The 18,581-nt window shown below is 39.6% G+C and overlaps 2 protein-coding genes across 2 annotated transcripts in view; both read left to right on the forward strand.

Annotated features, from left to right (window-relative positions):
* The first annotated feature begins 457 nt into the window (after window positions 1-457).
* LOC127638532 (cAMP-regulated phosphoprotein 19-like) lies at window positions 458-3,376 on the forward strand. The gene is made up of 3 exons (XM_052120093.1): window positions 458-777; window positions 2,084-2,206; window positions 2,329-3,376. The coding sequence occupies exons 1-3, from the start codon at window positions 739-741 to the stop codon at window positions 2,497-2,499; spliced, it is 333 nt and encodes a 110-aa protein (XP_051976053.1). The 5' UTR covers window positions 458-738; the 3' UTR covers window positions 2,500-3,376.
* Window positions 3,377-3,911: 535 nt separating this feature from the next.
* The window catches only part of LOC127638070 (unconventional myosin-Va-like), a 35,140-nt gene continuing 20,470 nt past the window's right edge, over window positions 3,912-18,581 (forward strand). Inside the window, 18 exon segments of the mRNA XM_052119405.1 lie at window positions 3,912-3,962; window positions 5,364-5,474; window positions 5,862-6,033; window positions 6,343-6,487; window positions 9,849-10,002; window positions 10,113-10,256; window positions 10,454-10,535; window positions 10,780-10,887; window positions 11,951-12,057; window positions 12,542-12,807; window positions 13,031-13,112; window positions 13,223-13,363; window positions 13,703-13,828; window positions 13,930-13,968; window positions 13,970-14,020; window positions 14,322-14,456; window positions 16,096-16,193; window positions 16,293-16,379. Of these exon segments, the coding sequence (XP_051975365.1) occupies window positions 3,912-3,962; window positions 5,364-5,474; window positions 5,862-6,033; window positions 6,343-6,487; window positions 9,849-10,002; window positions 10,113-10,256; window positions 10,454-10,535; window positions 10,780-10,887; window positions 11,951-12,057; window positions 12,542-12,807; window positions 13,031-13,112; window positions 13,223-13,363; window positions 13,703-13,828; window positions 13,930-13,968; window positions 13,970-14,020; window positions 14,322-14,456; window positions 16,096-16,193; window positions 16,293-16,379 (2,099 nt within the window).

Genomic DNA, 18,581 nt, shown 5'->3' on the forward strand with positions numbered 1-18,581 from the left:
TTTAGCGACATTTTTTCAAAAAAGCGTCTAGCGACAAATCTAGCGACTTTTTGGACAAACCTTAGCAACTTTCCAAATTCCAAATATCGCCAGTACTGCAAGCGTGAGGTCTTACTTCCCCGCTGCGTCTGCTCTGTTCAGTGAGCGACTGAGAGGAGCAGCACATTCCGTTGACTGCACGCCAGCGGACATAGACATGAATGAGCTGCGCATGTGCACGCTGTGTTAGCAGGAACCAATCAGTGATCACATAGCAGCTGCCGTTGTCTAACAGAAAATATGTAATTGAGAACCGTTTTAATGGACATTCGGCTATATACTTATATAAAAACATTATGAGCACGGTTTAGGGGAGATTATAAACTGAAGTAGGCTACAGTACCGACAAATTAGGCAGAATGCAAATACGACGCGATGACGTCATTAATATGCTAATGACGCATGACGTCATCTGGCGACATTTAGCTACTTTTCGAGCAGGCTTTAGCTACTTTCCATTGAAAATAGTTGGCAACACTGCTCCAGTGCGGTAGACGACAGTGCAGCTCCAAGTTAATCCGAGAAGCGTTTCTTCTTTCTCCCAAAGAAGATATTTAGTCTTTTCTAGTTAGCAGAAGCATCAGAAGACGCGCTGCTGACACAATACCAACGCAAAGCTCACTCTGGGCGAAAGAAATCCAAGCGCCGTCCTGTTTTTAAGTGTTGTGTTTTATTTTGTATTTGCATTTAATTTACGTCATGTCCAGTGAAGTGGAGGCGAGCAGAGAAGAGCAGCAGGTTCGAGCATTAAACATGTGTTGAATTACGAGGCCGCAACAGCCTATCACAATGTGATTTTGTTGATTTAATAGCGTAGACCTAATTTATTCATGCTTAATTAATATTAGAAATATGTCTGGTTTATTAAATGTAGAGTTGGGCGAGTTTAGGTATAGAAATCTCAAATGTTTAGGCATTTATTAGTGGGTTGCAAAATGCATGACTTATGCACCATGTTAAATAACGTGTTTCCTTGCATATAATTTGATTTAATTTTTTATTGGTCTTTTAAAAACCTGCGCTTTTGTTTAGATACAGTCAGAAGATTACAAGTAAATAAAACTATTTTTTTTAACCACTCCACATTTAATATTAGCAAACTATTGATTAGGCAAGTCGTTTAGGAGATCTACTTTGTGCCTGACATGAGTAATTTTTCCACAATTGTTTATAGACAGATTTTTTCACTTTTAATTGACTATAACACAATTTCAGTGGGTCAGAAGTTTACAAACACCAAGTTAACTGTGCCTTTAAGCAGCTTGGAAAATTCCAGAAAATTATGTCATGCCTTTTAGTCAATTAGCTTCTGATAGGAGGTGTACTGAATTGGAGGTGTACTTGTGGATGTATTTTAAGGCCTACCTTCAAACTCGGAACCTCTTTGCTTGACATCATGGGAAAAACAATATAAATCAACCAAGACCAAAAGTCTGGTTCATCCATGGGAGCTATTTCCAAATGCCTGAAGGTACCACGTTCATCTGTACAAACAATAGTACACACGTATAAACCCCATGGGACCACGCAGCCATCATATCGCTCAGGAAGGAGACACATTCTGTCTCCTAGAGATGAATGTAGTTTGAAAAGTAGATCTTACTTTTGGAGAAATGTCCTCTTGTGTGATGTGACTTTTTGGCCATAATGAGCATCGTTATGTTTGGAGGGAAAAGGGTGAGGTTTGCAAGTCGAAGAACACCATCCCAACCGTGAAGCATGGGGGTGGAAGCATCATGTTGTGGGGGTGTTTTGCTACAGGAGAGACTGGTGCACTTCACAAAAAACATGGCATCATGAGGAAGGGAAATTATGTGGATATATTGAAGCAACATCTGAAGACATCAGCCAGGAAGATAAAGCTTCTTCACAAATTGGTCTTCCAAATGGACAATGACCACAAACATACCTCCAAAGTTCTAACAAAATAGCTTAAGGACAACAAGTAATCATTGGCCCCAATAATGATTTGACTGCACCAAATAGTTTCCTTTGGTATCAGAAATGGAATTTAAAATTGTGTTCTTCCCCACATTTTATGTAGGAGATGCACGACACCGTTGTAAGTCCAGAGAAAGCTGAGGAGGCCAAGCTGAAGGCACGTTACCCACATTTGGGGACCAGGCCCGGTGGGTCGGATATGTTGCGGAAAAGATTACAGAAGGGGGTAAGTTCATACATCGGCCTGTGAGCTTTCATTTCAATCAATAACTGAGAAAAAAGCTTCAGTCTATTGATTATAAATAGCCATCTGATGCTTTCATGAGCAATGTTTTCCACTGTTTGCAGCAAAAATACTTCGACTCGGGTGACTATAACATGGCCAAAGCCAAGATGAAGAACAAACAGCTTCCGACAGCATCGTCAGAGAAGACCGAGATAACTGGAGACCACATTCCCACCCCTCAGGACCTGCCCCAAAGGAAGCAATCTCTGGTGGCCAGCAAACTTGCCATCTAATGAGGACTGTAGAGACATCTTGATGCCTTCATTATGTTTTTTTGTTTATGTCTTTCTTTTGCTGTTAACACCTTCTTTTCTTACTCTTTATGTCTTTGACTGTAGAAATGCTCTCAAAATAACATGTTTTGATAAATAGAGATATGTGTAGACCGCTGCTACCTTTACTCTCGGATTTGACTATACGGTCAGATGAGTAGCATATTAGATGAGTAGCATATGGTCAGATGAGTAGCATTAGCATATTTTAGGGTTTTACACTTTTTCACTAGCTTTTTCAATGCTTGTCTTGAAATATGTACTAGGTGCTTGACAAAATTGACTGGAATTGAATCCACCATTTCTTAAACCTTCAAAACTGTGTCTCTTAGAAGAAACGAAAGGCCGGACCTCATAAACATTCGTTGGTTGAGCTGAAGAAAAGCTAAAAGCTCTTCTTTCGTTTGTCGCCTACCTGTAAATGGCCTTAAAACTGTCGTTCTGTTTCTCTCGGGCGATGTTTGTTTAACCAAAATGATGAGAGACTGTTGAGCTCTCCACTGGGTCGTTTGGGTTATGTTCTCGTCACAAATAAACGATTTATGTGAGCTGTACAAATGTTTACTGTGCCATTTGATTATGTAAATAAAATACTTTTGCACATGTCCTGTCCGATCAAGCTTTTTTTATTCTTTTGTCTTGCAGGTAAATTAGCTGTGAATAACCTCAATTTTCAACCACCCAGTATTGGACAAATTAAGATGATTACAGATACTAGGGCAAATATAATCCTGCATTAGGCGTTGTGGAATATGTGGTATAATGATGTGTTTTCCAGACCATATGTACATATAAGAGTCATTAAACATGCATAAAACACAATTCTCAATAAAATATAGTGACGTGACGCTGTTTCTGCTTCGTTCATTGCCACCGCGAGTAATCGTGGATCGATATGATTACCTCATAGAAATCAAATAAGCAGATAGAATGGTAGTGCTTGAAAAACATATAACGAAATGGGCGTGGCTTAACTGCACATACGTCCCTTCATTGGTCAGGTATGAGAGACCTAAATAATTGTTTTCTTGTTTTAAGTAATTACTGTTTATTTTTTATTTTTTTAATTCAATAGCGATGAAACCGTTTCCAAGTGTCATTACTGAGGTGTTCATTATTGTTCAGAACGCTGATGAGGCAGCAAATCTTCAACGTGGTCACGTGGTAACTGTTACGTTTCTCAGCGCTAGTAAGGATGGACCAATCACAGGCGTGTGTGATTACTAGATACCAAATAGATATTCTTGACATTAATAGATTTAAATTAATATACTTTTTAGTCTACAGATATACGTTTTGTACGGTTTAACGTCCTGATATTTTAAATCGTTTTGATCCACCAAGCTCAAATATTATTTGGAAACAGTTAATCTATGGAGGAGTTAAAGCGGAGCGCATTGGCAGCGCTGGATCTGTATTCAAAGGTATGAGAGCGTTTAAACCGTTTAAACCGTTGCATTTCACACATGAGCGAGTGTGGCAAGCTTGTGTGTAAACATTGTATCAGCCGGACTGTTGAAGCTATACACAGCACCTTCCTGCTGATTGTGTGGGTGTTTGAAATGGTCAATTAGATTTTAAAGCGGGTTTCACAAAAATCAACGGTTACTCTCCAAACAAACAACTAATAAAACTTGTTTTTAATACGAGTGTATTCAGGGCTTTGAAAAGACAAGCAGAAAAACTAAACTTTTACTATATGGGAAAAATTTGAAAAAAAAAAAATAAATACATTGCACAATGATAATAAATGAGAAAAAAATTATAAAGGGGTAAAATATGTAAATGTATCTATTTTTATATGCTTTGAATTGCTGGAAAAAAAAAAGAAAAAATAAATTAAACTTTATAATGGGAGAAATAAAAAAGTGGAACATTTTTATGTAAATTTTAATAAAAAAAAAAAAAAGAATAGAATAGAATGAAAAACAACTTTCACAATGAGTGAGAAGAAAAAACTTCGACTAAATGGGAAAAAAATTAAAATGTCAAAATGTATCATGTGCATTGAATTTCACAATTCACTGATAAGACAGTCCGATGCTTGATATAACAATAAAGAAAAAAAACTTTTATAATAAATGGGGGAAAAAAGTAAAAGGATAAAAATAAATATGTATATTTGACAATTTTTCATATGCTTTAAATTGCGCAAAGCATTGATAAGACAACCAGATGCTTGATATAAAAAAATATAAATTTGTCTAATGTGAAAATTAACCTTTTTTTTTTTTTTTTTAAATAACAAAAAAAAAACTTTTGCAATAAATGGGGGATAATTATGTTAATTTGACAATATTTCATATTCGTTATATTGCACAATGCATTGATAAGCAAGATGCTTCAAAACAATAAAAAAAAAGTTGACAATAATTGGGAAAAAATGTAAAAAGATGAAAATTTCACAATTCATTGGTAAGACAGGCAGATGCTTGATATAACAAAAAAAGAAAAACAACTTTTACAAATAAATGGGGTGAACAAGTTTTGGGATTTTTTTTATTTAATTTTTTTTAAATTTGACCATTAATATGCTTTAAATTGCACAATGCATTGATAACATAAGATGCTTGATGTAATAAAAAAAGATAAAGACTTTGACAATAAATGGGAAAAATAAACAAATTTTAAATCACATTTAAATTTGGCTATTTTTCATATGCTTAAATTGCACATTGCATTGATAAAATGCCAGACGCTGGATATAAAACATGGGTTTTAGGGGGGTAAGAGTTAAATATTTGTTTTATTTGACCATTTAACATATTCTTTGAATTGCAGTTAATAACATTATTCAAACCAAGTTCTCACCCTGTGTTGTTCAGTATGCTCGAGTCTGGATCCCAGACACCACAGAGGTGTGGAGATCAGCAGAGCTCACCGCAGACTACAGCCCTGGAGAAACTGTACTACATCTACAGCTGGAGGACGGCACAGTGAGAGACAGTCTTTGAATCATTTTCTCATATACCCTGACCTGCTGTTCTTCGTTTGATAGAAGAACTCTGATTTTAAGCAAGTTATGCTCCATTTACCCATCCAAAATGGGTATACAAACATGACAATATAAGCTTACTAAATGTAGTGAATATTTTGGGTTCAATACAAGTGTGACATTTGGAGGAATGATGAGGGACTGGAGTTCATTTAATGTAAACGGCAATTTGTTAAACGTTACACCATATATTTACATGGGATCCTTAGTTTACTGGCTTTATGTGGTCATGAAATACTGTTGCATGAAATATGAGATGTAACTCACCCCAAAGCACATTTATGGTTCTCTGCAGTGGTTTTAACTGAGCTCTAGCATCTTTTTGCAGGAGTTGGAATATAAGCTGGTCTCAAAGTATGACGTCCTGCCTCACCTCCGTAACCCAGTCATCCTGGTGGGCGAGAATGACCTTACGGCTCTCAGCTACCTCCATGAACCAGCCGTGCTGCACAACCTCTGTGTCCGATTCACAGACTCCAAGCTTATCTACACATACTGCGGTAATCAGGAACCAATCACACAATCAGTCCAGCTGATCTTGAGGACTTTGTAGCTCCGACATGCGTCAGATATTACTAATGAATATGAATCATAAAATATGACCCGTTTGAGATTTTGTCATCTGTACTGCACCATAAATTAGACTTTGAGTTATTAACTCGTGTTCTTAGACTAACAGGTTTTGCATACAGAGTGCAAAGTTACAAAAGGAGCTGAAAAGACTTCAGCTTTGACTTTTGACACATCACTCCAGAAGTTACATTTTTATTAGTAGGAAAACTTGCTAATAGTTTGTGTTATAAAAACAGGCATCATCCTGGTCGCCATCAATCCTTATGAAAGTCTTCAGATCTATGGAGCTGACATCATCAATGCATACAGTAGGCAGAATATGGGCGATATGGACCCTCATATCTTTGCTGTGGCAGAGGAGGCCTATAAACAGATGGCCAGGTATGGGTGGATACAGCTGATAGAAATGTATTGGTATAGGAAGATCTCTCTATAAGGTTCATCAGTGGTGGGTGTCATGCATTACTTGGTAATTAATTACTGTAGTTAAATTACATTTTCATTGAAAAGAGTTACTTATGTTACAGTTACTTCTGATGTGATTGTGTTAAATACTGTATAGACTATAGAAGAATTCTATATAAAACAATAATCAGCAGGAAACCGATGGAGTGCGAACTCCAGGTAGGTGAAGGAGGTATTGCCCCAAGTGAAGGAGTTCAAGTACCTCGGGGTCTTGTTCACGAGTGAGGGGACAATGGTGCGGGAGGTTGGCCGGAGAATCGGGGCAGCGGGGGCGGTATTGCACTCGCTCTATCGCACCATTGTCACGAAAAGAGAGCTGAGCCGGAATGTAAAGCTCTCGATCTACCGGTCAATTTTTGTTCCTACCCTCACCTATGGTCATGAAGGCTGGGTCATGACCGAAAGAACTAGGTCGCGAGTACAAGCGGCCGAAATGGGCATCCTCAGAAGGGTGGCGGGCTTCTCCCTTAGAGATAGAGTGAGGAGCTCAGTCATCCGTGAGGAGCTCGGAGTAGAGCCGTTGCTCCTTTGCGTCGAAAGGAGTCAGTTGATGTGGTTTGGGCATCTGGTAAGGCACGTCCAGCTGGGAGGAGGCCTCGGGGAAGACCCAGGATTAGATGGAGAGATTACATCTCCAAACTGGCCTGGGAACGCCTCGGGGTCCCCCAGCCAGAGCTGGTTAATGTGGCTCGGGATAGGGAAGTTTGGGGCCCCCTGCTGGAGCAGCTGCCCCCGTGACCCGACTTCGGATAAGCGGTTGAAGATGGATGGATGGATGGACAGTGGTGGCTCAGTGGTTGAGGCTCAGGGTTACTGACCAGAAGGTTGGGGGTTCAAGCCCCAGCACCACTAAGATTGCCACTGTTGGGCCCTTGAGCAAGGCACTTAACTCCAGGTTGCTCTAGGGGGATTGTCCCTGTAATAAGTGCACTGTAAGTCACTTTGGATAAAAGCGTCTGCCAAATGCATAAATGTTAAATGTTAATCAATTGAAATGTTTTCTAATTTAAGGCCCTTAAATTCTTTGGCCAGTTCATGAATAATTTATTTGATTTTATATGATTTACTTGAAAGTATTAAAAGAACAATTTCATGTCTATCCTTGTATTTTACATCTGGTCAAGGTTGATAAGGGTTTTAGAAAGTAATTAATAAACAGTTGAAGTCAGAAGTTTACATACACTTTATCTCTGCCTGCATCACCTCGGTCTAATGGTGGACTGCACTATTATAACGGAATACATAGACTACCAATTAATTGCCAACAAAAGCCTTCATCAGCTGACTAACAAGGACAATTGCATCTATGTGAACCTCTGCAGTTAATCCAGGATGGACTTCAAAGACATTAGTCAATAATCTTACAGTTCAAACACAATCGATGTTTAAACACTGACCCTTAACAGTTACTTAGTTAATAAACCATGACTTGCACTATACATATGTAATATTGGCATTATATTAATGCAAGTTAGTCAGCGGGGAACTGGCACCACAGTAAGTCTGGATTCTCCCAAGGTTATTTATTTACAACAAAAAAATGACTCGACTCAAACTATAGTTTTGTCAATTCATTTAGGATATCTACTTTGTGCATGACATGAGTAATTTTTCCAACAATTGTTTACAGACAGATTGTTTCACTTTAATTAATATCACAATTCTAGTGGTTCAGAAGTTTACAAACACCAAGTTAACTGTGCCTTTAAGCAGTTTGGAAAATTCCAGAAAATTATATCATGCCTTTTAGACAATTAGCCAGTTAGCTTCTGATAGGAGGTGTACTGAACTGGAGGTGTACCTGTGGATGTATTTTAAGGCCTGACATCATGGGAAAATCCAAAGAAATCTGCCAAGACCTCAGAAAAGTCTGGTTCATCCTTAGGAGCAATGTACAAATGCCTGAAGGTACCACGCTCATCTGTACAAACAATAGTACACTAGTATAAACGCCATGGGACCACGCAGCCATCATACCACTCAGGAAGGAGATGCATTCTGTCTCCTAGAGATGAACGTAGATTGGTGCAAAAGTGCAAATCAATCCCAGAACAACAGTAGACAAGTATCTATATCCACAGTAAAATGAGTCTTATACCGATATAACCTGAAAGGCTGCACAGTAAGGAAGAAGCCACTGCTCCAAAACCACCATAAAAAGCCAGACTACAGTTTGCAAGTGCACATGGGTACAAAGATCTTACTTTTTGGAGAAATGTCCTCTGATCTAATGAAACAAAATTTTTATTGCTTGGCTATAATGACCATCGTTATGTTTGGAGGAAAAAGGGTGAGGCTTGCAAGCCAAAGAACACCATCCCAACTGTGAAGCATGGGGGTGGTAGCATCATGCTGTGGGGGTGCTTTGCTGCAGGAGGGACTGGTGCACTTCACAAAATATATGGCATCATGAGGAAGGAAATTATGTGGATATTTTGAAGCAACATCTCAAGACATCAGCCAGAAAGTTAAAGCTCGGTCGCAAATGGGTCTTCCAAATGGACAATGACCTCAAGCCAGGGGTTTTTGCCACATTTGTGGCAAAATTGCTTAAGCAGAACAAAGTCAAGGTGTTGGAGTGGCCATCACAAAGCCCTGACAATCGAAAAAATAAAAAGTGTGTGTGAGCAAGGAGGCCTACAAACCTGACTACAGACCAGTTCTGTTTGGAGGAATGGGCCAAAATTCCAGAAACATATGTGAGAAGTTGTAGAGGGCTACCCAAACGTTTGACCCAAGTTGAACAATTTAAAGACAATGCTTCCAAATACTAACAAAGTGTATGTAAACTTCTGACCCACTGGGAATGTGATGAATGAAATAAAAGCTGAAATAAATAATTCTCTCTACCATTATTCTGACATTTCACATTCTTAAAATAAAGTAGTGATCCTAACTCACCTAAGACAGGGAATGTTTTCTAACATTAAATATCAGGAATTGTGGAGGAGATTAAATGTATTTGGCTAAGGTGTATGTAAACTTCTGACTTCAACTGCAAGTAATGCAATTAATTTTCAGACAGAGTTATTAGTAAAGTAATCTAATTACACTGTAGAAGATGTAATTCATAGTTAGTAATTAATTACTTTTTTAGAGTAACTTACCCAACACTGTTGTTCATATAGAATTTATCGATCTGTATAAAAAAAGGTTTATAGGATTAACTATGGAATTTTATACAACTTATGGCATAGTTTGGAATGGATAATATTAAATATCCACAGTTTATGAAAGACATTACTGAGCTGTTCATATGTGTTCGCCCTCTTGTAAGAGATGAGAAGAATCAATCCATCATCGTAAGTGGAGAATCTGGAGCTGGGAAGACTGTGTCTGCCAAATATGCCATGCGTTATTTCGCAACGGTCAGCTCTTCTGCAGAAGCCAGTGTGGAGGAAAAAGTGCTGGCGTCCAGCCCCATCATGGAGGTATGACCAAACCTACTGGGATAAGAGAACCTAGACGCTTTCAAAATTACTTATACAATAAAATATAGGATTTGCACATGGTTCTTGTTTTTGTACTCCTCTATATGAAGGCGATAGGAAATTCCAAGACAACAAGAAATGACAACAGTAGTCGATTTGGGAAGTATATCGAGATTGGGTTCGACAGGAAACACCACATCATTGGGGCCAACATGAGGACATACCTTCTGGAAAAGTCAAGAGTGGTGTTCCAGGTTACAGCCTTATTTATCTTTTATGTTTTTATTTATTTCTATTAAATACTATTTTTTTGCATTCTAAGTTTAATGACATGTAAGTCACAATTTAATGCAATAATGCGCATTCGCTTTTAATATCAGAATAATATTAATTCTGATGAATGCAGCTTGCATACTATTGAGTAAGTGATCAGGGTTTTTTCTTACTTTAGGTGAGAGAGGAAAGAAACTATCATATCTTCTATCAGCTCTGTGCCTGCGGCCATTTACCCGAGTTTGAACCTTTGAAGTTAGGTATGATACTGTACCTACTCTGCCTTGTTCAATTAGGCTTAAGTTTATAATGAACAAACAAGAAGATGATTAGTGTCTCCATTTGACTGGGTTATAAATGTTATTGAAACTTCAAGTCATCTGCTGTTTTGGCTTTCAAGCTTGTGAGTTGTTTCTGCCAGTAGTAAGAAAATCCTCTAATCATTCAATACTTGTCCTGAGGGTTGATTTGTTTTCCTTGTGAGTAACCAGTGTTTCTCTTAAGATAGTGCAGATGACTTTCCCTACACTAATCAAGGCAGAAGCCCTCTCATAGAGGGAGTGAATGACCTGAAGGAGATGCAGGCCACTAGGAAATCCTTTTCACTGTTGGGTATTGATGATTTCTAAATGTAATATGTCCTGTGACAGTTGGATTTCCACTATCTGTACACAAAGATCCATTATGTCTTTCTATAATATGTATCAGATTGTTAATACTTAAATTTACCTTTAGTCATTGTGCAGACACTTTTGTCCAAAACAACTTAAAAATGAGGAACATAGTGAGCAATTTGTCATAAAAGTTCAACAACATATGCAGTGTTGTACTGCCAATTTTTCAAGGTGGCTGGAGTAGTGTAGGCACTAGCGCAGAAGTTAGTTAGTTCTGTAGTGCTCGCCGAACAGATGTGTTTTAAGCTGGTTCTTGAATGTTAAAATAGTATCAACAGATCATGTGAGTGTTGGAAGCTCATTCCACTACAGAGGAACCGAGAAAGTGAACGATCGTGAAATAGACTTTTAGCTATTTTGTTATGGGACCACTTGGTGCCGCTCATTCATTGATGGCAGAGAGCAAGTTGGAGCATAGACCTGTAGAAATGAATTGAAGTGTGTGCGGTTCCATTGGCTGTCCTGAATGCCATATGTAGGCAGCTACTGGTTGCCAGTGGAATGAAATCAAGAGTGAAGTGACACGAGCCTTTTTTGGCCGATTGAAGACCAGATGCGCTGCTGCATTCTAGACCATCTGCAGTGGCTTAACTGTGTTAGCTGGGAGGCCAGTCAACAAAGCATTACAGTAGTCCAGTCTTAAAATTACCAGAGCTTGGACCAGGAGCTACGCAGCATATTCAGACAGAAAAGGTCTAATTTTCCTGATGTTGTAATACGCAAATCTGCAAGACCGGGTGATTGATGAGATGTGGGCGGTAAAATGAAGCTGGTCATCTACCACTACTCCCAGGTTCTGAGCTGTTCTGGTTGGTGTAAATGTTGCTGAACCAAGATGAATAGTTAGGTTGTGGTGAAGAGACGGGTTGGCTGGGATAATAAGTTGGCATTGAAGGTGGCGTTCCTTCATCTGCAAAATGACTAAATATAAATGTAATAATTGACCATGTTATAAAAGTTTGTCATTCAACTACAAACGTGTCCGTATCTGCTAATTCCAGGAATTACTGAGACACACCAAATGGGTTTATTCCAAATCCTGTCTGGTATTCTTCATCTGGGGAATGTGGAAGTGAAGGAGAGGGGATCATCAAGCTGTGCCATCTCTGTGAGTCACAGTGACAATGAGGGGATTAATTAAAGTCCATTTTAAAAACCATTTTACTTCCATAATGTGTCTTTTATAGTGAAACTATATTATGAAGGTGAAATTTATGAAGAATATTCAATGTGAAAAAAAGCATAGTAGGACTTGATGTCATGCATGGGAACTGATTGGATCGAGAAAAGTCTTTATATGATGGTTGGAAGTGAGGGGTTAAAAAAATAATAGTAATGACATCAGCTGGGATAATAGGCAAAAGTCTGCCTTTTTATTTTACCATACTCCGGAAAAACTTTTAATTTATTTATATGACGACACAAGTCAATGGCTTATTAAGCATGATCAGTGTAAGATTGTGCATGTAAACATGCTAGATATTTATTTAATGTTTCCCAAATTGTTGATTACTTGATTATTTTATTTCTTCTACATTTTTGTGAATTGAGTCTACACTATATACATATTATATATTTTGTATTGACTACAGGATGAAAATGGCCACCTGGCAGTTTTCTGTGACCTTACTGAGGTATCGTACGAGTCTATGGTTCACTGGTTGTGCCACAAAAAACTCAAGACTGCCACAGAAACCTTGAACAAGCCTGTAACCAGAATGGAGGCTGTAAACGGCCGCGACGCTCTCTCAAAGCACATTTACGCCAAACTCTTCTCGTGGATTGTTGGGAAGGTCAACATGGCCCTGAGCACTTCCTCCAAACCGTACTCGTTCATCGGTGTCCTAGACATCTATGGGTGGGTGAGGTTCTAGTTTTTGATTATCAAATGTTAATATTTGCCTTATAATTTGAACTGTTGAATGATTATCATCTTTTAGTTGGCTAATTAGCATTGCAATTCCATTTTGTGCAACTAGAGGTGCAAGAAATGAAAAGCCCTCACTTTTAACTGCATGCTTTGTTTTCTCTCATGCATGTCTGATTATTTACTCCCCAACTATTTCATTTTGTGTGCGCAGGTTTGAGACGTTCGAACTGAACTGCTTCAAACAATTCTGCATCAATTATGCCAACGAGAAGCTCCAGCAGCAGTTTAACATGGTCAGCGTTTTTTAAACACGAGTCAGCTGCTCCAGCTGCAAATGAGCGTTCATGAAATGATCAGTCGTGTCCAAGCACATCATAACTCACAGAACGCATTTACCCTCCAGCACGTCTTTAAACTAGAGCAAGACGAGTACATGAAGGAGCAGATTCCATGGACGCTCATCGATTTCTACGACAACCAACCCTTCATTAACCTGATCGAGGCCAAGATGGGCTTGCTAGATCTTTTAGACGAAGAATGCACTGTAAAAAGTTTTTATAAATTTTACAGTGCAGTCCAAAAGTCTGAGACCACTAGTGAAAATGCTTTTATTAGTTTTTCCTTTGCAAATGACATTATCAGCATAGCAATTTAAGTGACCTTTGTACAAAAATGTTATCATGGTCAATGTATATTTCTATGTTTTACATCATAAAATATTTACGTTACATTTGTCAAACTCTGAATGCTTAATGTTTATTTCCAGGTTTTGAATCCCATATTTTCAATGTGGTCTCAGACTTTTGGACTCTGCGTTTTAATTTGGGTTCTATATTAGTTTATGCAAGTACAATAAAAAAAAAACCTGATTGGATGCTTTCAGATGCCAAGTGGTTCCGATGACTCTTGGGCACAAAAGCTGTACAACACTCACCTGAAGAAAAGCTCTCACTTTGAGAAACCTTGTATGTCTAACCAAGCTTTCATCATCCAGCACTTTGCAGACAAGGTACATGGGCGTCACTCCCTGCCACAGCAAGAAATTTGCCCTTTTGTGGCCATTTACAAATTCTGCAAGTCCCACTTTAAATCTCACTATTTCTGTTTCAGGTTGAATACCAGTGTGTTGGATTTTTGGAAAAGAATAATATATATTGTATTGTTCAATGAAGAGCAAATTAATGTACTAAAGGCAAGCAAGGTGTGTTCACTTCAACATAGCTCCAAACCAAACATATTTATGGCTCTCCACATTCTTTAGAAGAAAAGCAGAAACATGTTACAGCTTGTGAAAATGGTATTATTTTCTTCGTCAGTGGCTTAAAATTATCTTGACTTTTCATGATGGCTTAAGAGAAATACTGCCATCTGTTGATCACTTTGTGATCCTTTGGTGTTAGACTAGTGTTGAAAAACACTTACTAAACAGTGTAATTTTCACAAATGCAATACTGTGTCTTGTATATCTCACTCGGTTTAAAGGCTTTACTGTTTACCCACAGTTCGCCTTGCTTGCCGAGCTCTTCCAGGATGAGGAAACACCTACAGCTCCGAGCACCACGGCACCATCTGGTCGTGCAGAGTTTAAACGGCCCACTCAGTCTTTCAGGGAGCACAAGAAATCGGTTGGACTACAGGTTAGATAGGACCCAGTCTCTGTGCTTTCACTGCCTTTCATCAGAATTTCTACTATATAGTGCAACAGTAGGGTTCCAGAAGTAAAAATCCCATTCATTTTCTCCATCGATAATGTATAAACCTTCTAAGACAGAACTGCTATGAGCTCAGATGTTGTTAAATTATGATTTATTCTTCAGTATAAGCCAATAGGTCAATGTGAAGACAATGTGTTTAATAGATCAATTCCCAGTGCTGAACAACACAACTCCTAATCCTGAAGAGAGATCCACAAATTAGAGAAGTTGCAGCAACCGCCCACTCCGCGAGATGTAATCTTCCATTAACCTCAAACGACTTATATATTTGTATTAGGCTTCATGTATCAATAATCAAACAAATATTTCAGATATAAATAGGGCTAATTGTTGCACATTAATTTCTGTCTCTTCATACATATTTCTCAACATAACGTTGGTAGTGTATAAGCAGCAGAATAACTTAAATGGGTCGCACGACGGACACGTCTGGTGGACGACATGGCGCATTCTAAAATTCAGAACAATTATTTTCTATGAAGGTTCGCACACCACCACCGCCTCTCACCATCTGTCTACGAATCTGGAGGCTGCTCAAAATTATGCTGTGCAACAGAGTGCAACTCTCATAGTTTTCCATTCAATTTGCCCCATATCATTATCAAAGGACATAGACATGATTTACTCCATCACTGGATAATATATTGTGTGTATATATATATATCTTTCATATAGCCTACACAATGTATTTTCAGTAACAAGTATGTCTTTTAGTGGTTTGACAGCTTGAATGAAGCCTATTTGGAGAAAATAAATATTCCCCTTTCTAATAGTTCAGTTTGTGTAGTTACACCAGTTTCATACACTAACCTGCAAACTCATCAATGTCACTTTGTTCATTCTCGAAGAAGTACAAAATCCTTCATAACTTCTGTGTGTACGGGGTCTAGATTCACAGATTTTTTGTGCCACCTGCACCACATTGACAGGTCTTTCAGTATTAAATACAATAAATGTTATATTACCCTCTTGTTGCCTCTCAAATCTATTACTTTAAACTACATTAAACGGGAGACCAACGGATAGTAAATTGGAAAGCACACAAATTAGGCTTCTAATTGAATTATCAGCTAATATTAATATGTCAAAAACATATAGAGAAAATAACGTGACAATCAATAATCCATGTTTCAAAATGTTTTGACATTCCTTATTTGTATATATCTATATATCTTGTGTGTATGTGTGTTTGTGTGTGTATATAAAAGATGTACCATCTTTTTTTATTCGATTACAGCATTCGCAATGCTTGTTGTTCATCCCATTGTGAAATAATATATGTAAACAGTCATGTTCCTTGTCATACTCTTTTTGCTTCAAATCAAAATATGTCATGTTTTTATTCACCACGGAGCTGGTTTGTTTGGTTCATGGCTTAGAATTTATTTTAAATCCCCATGGAGAAAGTTGATGGGAAAAATACTTATTGGAATTTGGCGGTGACTGTTGAGCTCTATTGAGAGATTATTCAGCCAAATCTTGTCATAGAATAATATATTTTTGTGTGTGTAATTGCAGTGTAATTTTCTATGCATATTGCTTTCCTTCCTCTCATTTTTAGTTCCGGAATTCTCTACACCTACTCATGGGCACTTTGAACGCCACCACCCCACACTACGTGCGCTGCATCAAACCAAATGACCTTAAAGCCCCCTTTATGTCAGTAAGCTGAATTCAGAGATACTGTAATCCACTGCAAAGCATCTTTCCAGGTGTGTAATACTGGGTCATTGTAGTTCTCTCTCTCTCTTTCTGTAGGATGGACCCCCATCGAGCCGTTCAGCAACTCCGAGCGTGTGGAGTCCTTGAAACCATTCGTATCTCAGCTGCAGGCTTTCCTTCCAGGTGCAAGTTTGTCTAGCGTCTGCTAGTGTCCCTTCTTCTTGGAATATGACTAGCTGTGGCCAACTTGAGAGCATCAATCAGATGTGACAAACTCAAGAGCACAAATCAAAGTTTTTAAGCTGGGCTCTAATTATGCATATTTATTTCAAATGATTAAAACGACTGTCTACAGGATAGTTCACACTGCCCCGACAAATGCAAACAAATATTTAAAAGCATTCTAATGTTGACCATTAGATTTTGAATGTTGGGAAACGTCTCGGGTTACATGTGTAACCCTTGTTCCCTGAAAAAGGCGGAACGAGATGTTGCGCTGCTAAGCGCTAGGGGAACAGCTTTAGCTGTGAGCCGAGCTGAATAAATGTGTGGAACACGTCAATGAACATTGACCGGAATTTATAGCCTCGGCTGATGTAATCATTAGATGCACCTGAGGCCAGGCTATAAATGGATACGTCACCAGGTGTCGTCAGATACTTCTTTTTGAAGAGCAGTCCTGGGACGCCCCAGTGCGGCAAAGCAGCGCAACATCTCGTTCCGCCTTTTTCAGGGAACAAGGGTTACACATGTAACCCGAGACGTTCCCTTTACAAAAGGCTTCACTACGATGTTGCGCTGCTAAGCGCTAGGGGAACGCAATACCCACGCCGCCGCACTTGGGGCTGTCCGGACCCCTACGGTTGTGCAGTGTACTCACAAAAACGCGAGAGGTCTCAGACATGAGCTTCAGATGTCGACTCAAGGGCATAAGAGCCCGGAGTAGCATAAACATCTAAACCATTCAATTTTGATGAATGTGTGCGGAGAGGAACAGCCTGCCGCATCACAAACTTGTTCAGGCATGAGCTGAGATGTCGACTCAAGGGCATAAGAGCCCGGAGTGCAGAACATCCAAACTAAAAAGGTCCAATGAATGTGTGCGGAGAGGACAACCTGCCGCATCACACACTTGTTTAGGCATGGGCTGAGATGCCGACTCAAGGGCATAAGAGCCCGGAGTAGCAAAGCATCTAGCCCATAAAGCTCGATGAATGTGTGCGAAGAGAACCCTATCGCACCACAAACCTGTCATAAAACTGATGAATGTGAGCGAGAGGGCCAGCCTGCCGCATCACAAACTTGTTCAGGTATGAGCTGAGATGTCGACTCAAGGGCATAAGAGCCCGGAGTGCAGAACATCCAAACTAAAAAGTCCAATGAATGTGTGCGGAGAGGACAACCTGCCGCATCACACACTTGTTTAGGCATGGGCTGAGATGCCGACTCAAGGGCATAAGAGCCCGGAGTAGCAAAGCATCTAGCCCATAAAGTTCGATGAATGTGTGCGAAGAGAACCCTGTCGCAACACAAACTTGTCATAAAACTGATGAATGTGAGCGGAGAGGACAAGCCTGCCGCATCACAAACTTGTTCAGGCATGAGCTGAGATGTCGACTCAAGGGCATAAGAGCCCAGAGTAGCAAAGCATCTAACCCATAAAGTTCGATGAATGTGTGCTAAGAGAACCCTATCGCACCACAAACCTGTCATAAAAACTGATGAATGTGAGCAGAGAGGGCCAGCCTGCCGCATCACAAACTTGTTCAGGTATGAGCTGAGATGTCGACTCAAGGGCATAAGAGCCCGGAGTGCAGAACATCCAAACTAAAAAGGTGCAATGAATGTGTGCGGAGGGGACAACCTGCCGCATCACAAACTTGTTTAGGCATGGGCTGAGATGTCGACTCAAGGACATAAGAGTCCGGAGTAGCAAAGCATCTAACCCATAAAGTTCGATGAATGTGTGCTGAAGAGAACCCTATCGCAACACAAACTTGTCATAAAAACTGATGAATGTGAGCGGAGAGGACCAGCCTGCCGCATCACAAACTTGTCCAGACATGAGCTTGAGATGTCGACTCAAGGGCATAAGAGCCCGGAGTGGCAAAACATCCAAACTATAAAAATCCAATGAATGTGTGCGGAGAGGACAACCTGCCGCATCACAAACTTGCTGCAGAGGGAGACCTCTAGCCAAGGTTTTAGAGGAGGAGAGCCCTCTGGTAGAGTGCGCCCTGAAACCTACTGGCGAAGCTTGACCACGCACCTCGTAGGCCCGGGCAATAATGAGGATGCCTCTTTGAGGGCACCCCGCCCACCAAGCCGTGGCAAACCGCAGTGGCCACATAGAACCTGGCAGTGGCGAGGCAAGTGCCCGCTGAC

This window comes from Xyrauchen texanus, chromosome 46 (assembly GCF_025860055.1).
Source record: "Xyrauchen texanus isolate HMW12.3.18 chromosome 46, RBS_HiC_50CHRs, whole genome shotgun sequence".
Classification (NCBI taxonomy): Eukaryota; Metazoa; Chordata; class Actinopteri; order Cypriniformes; family Catostomidae; genus Xyrauchen; species Xyrauchen texanus.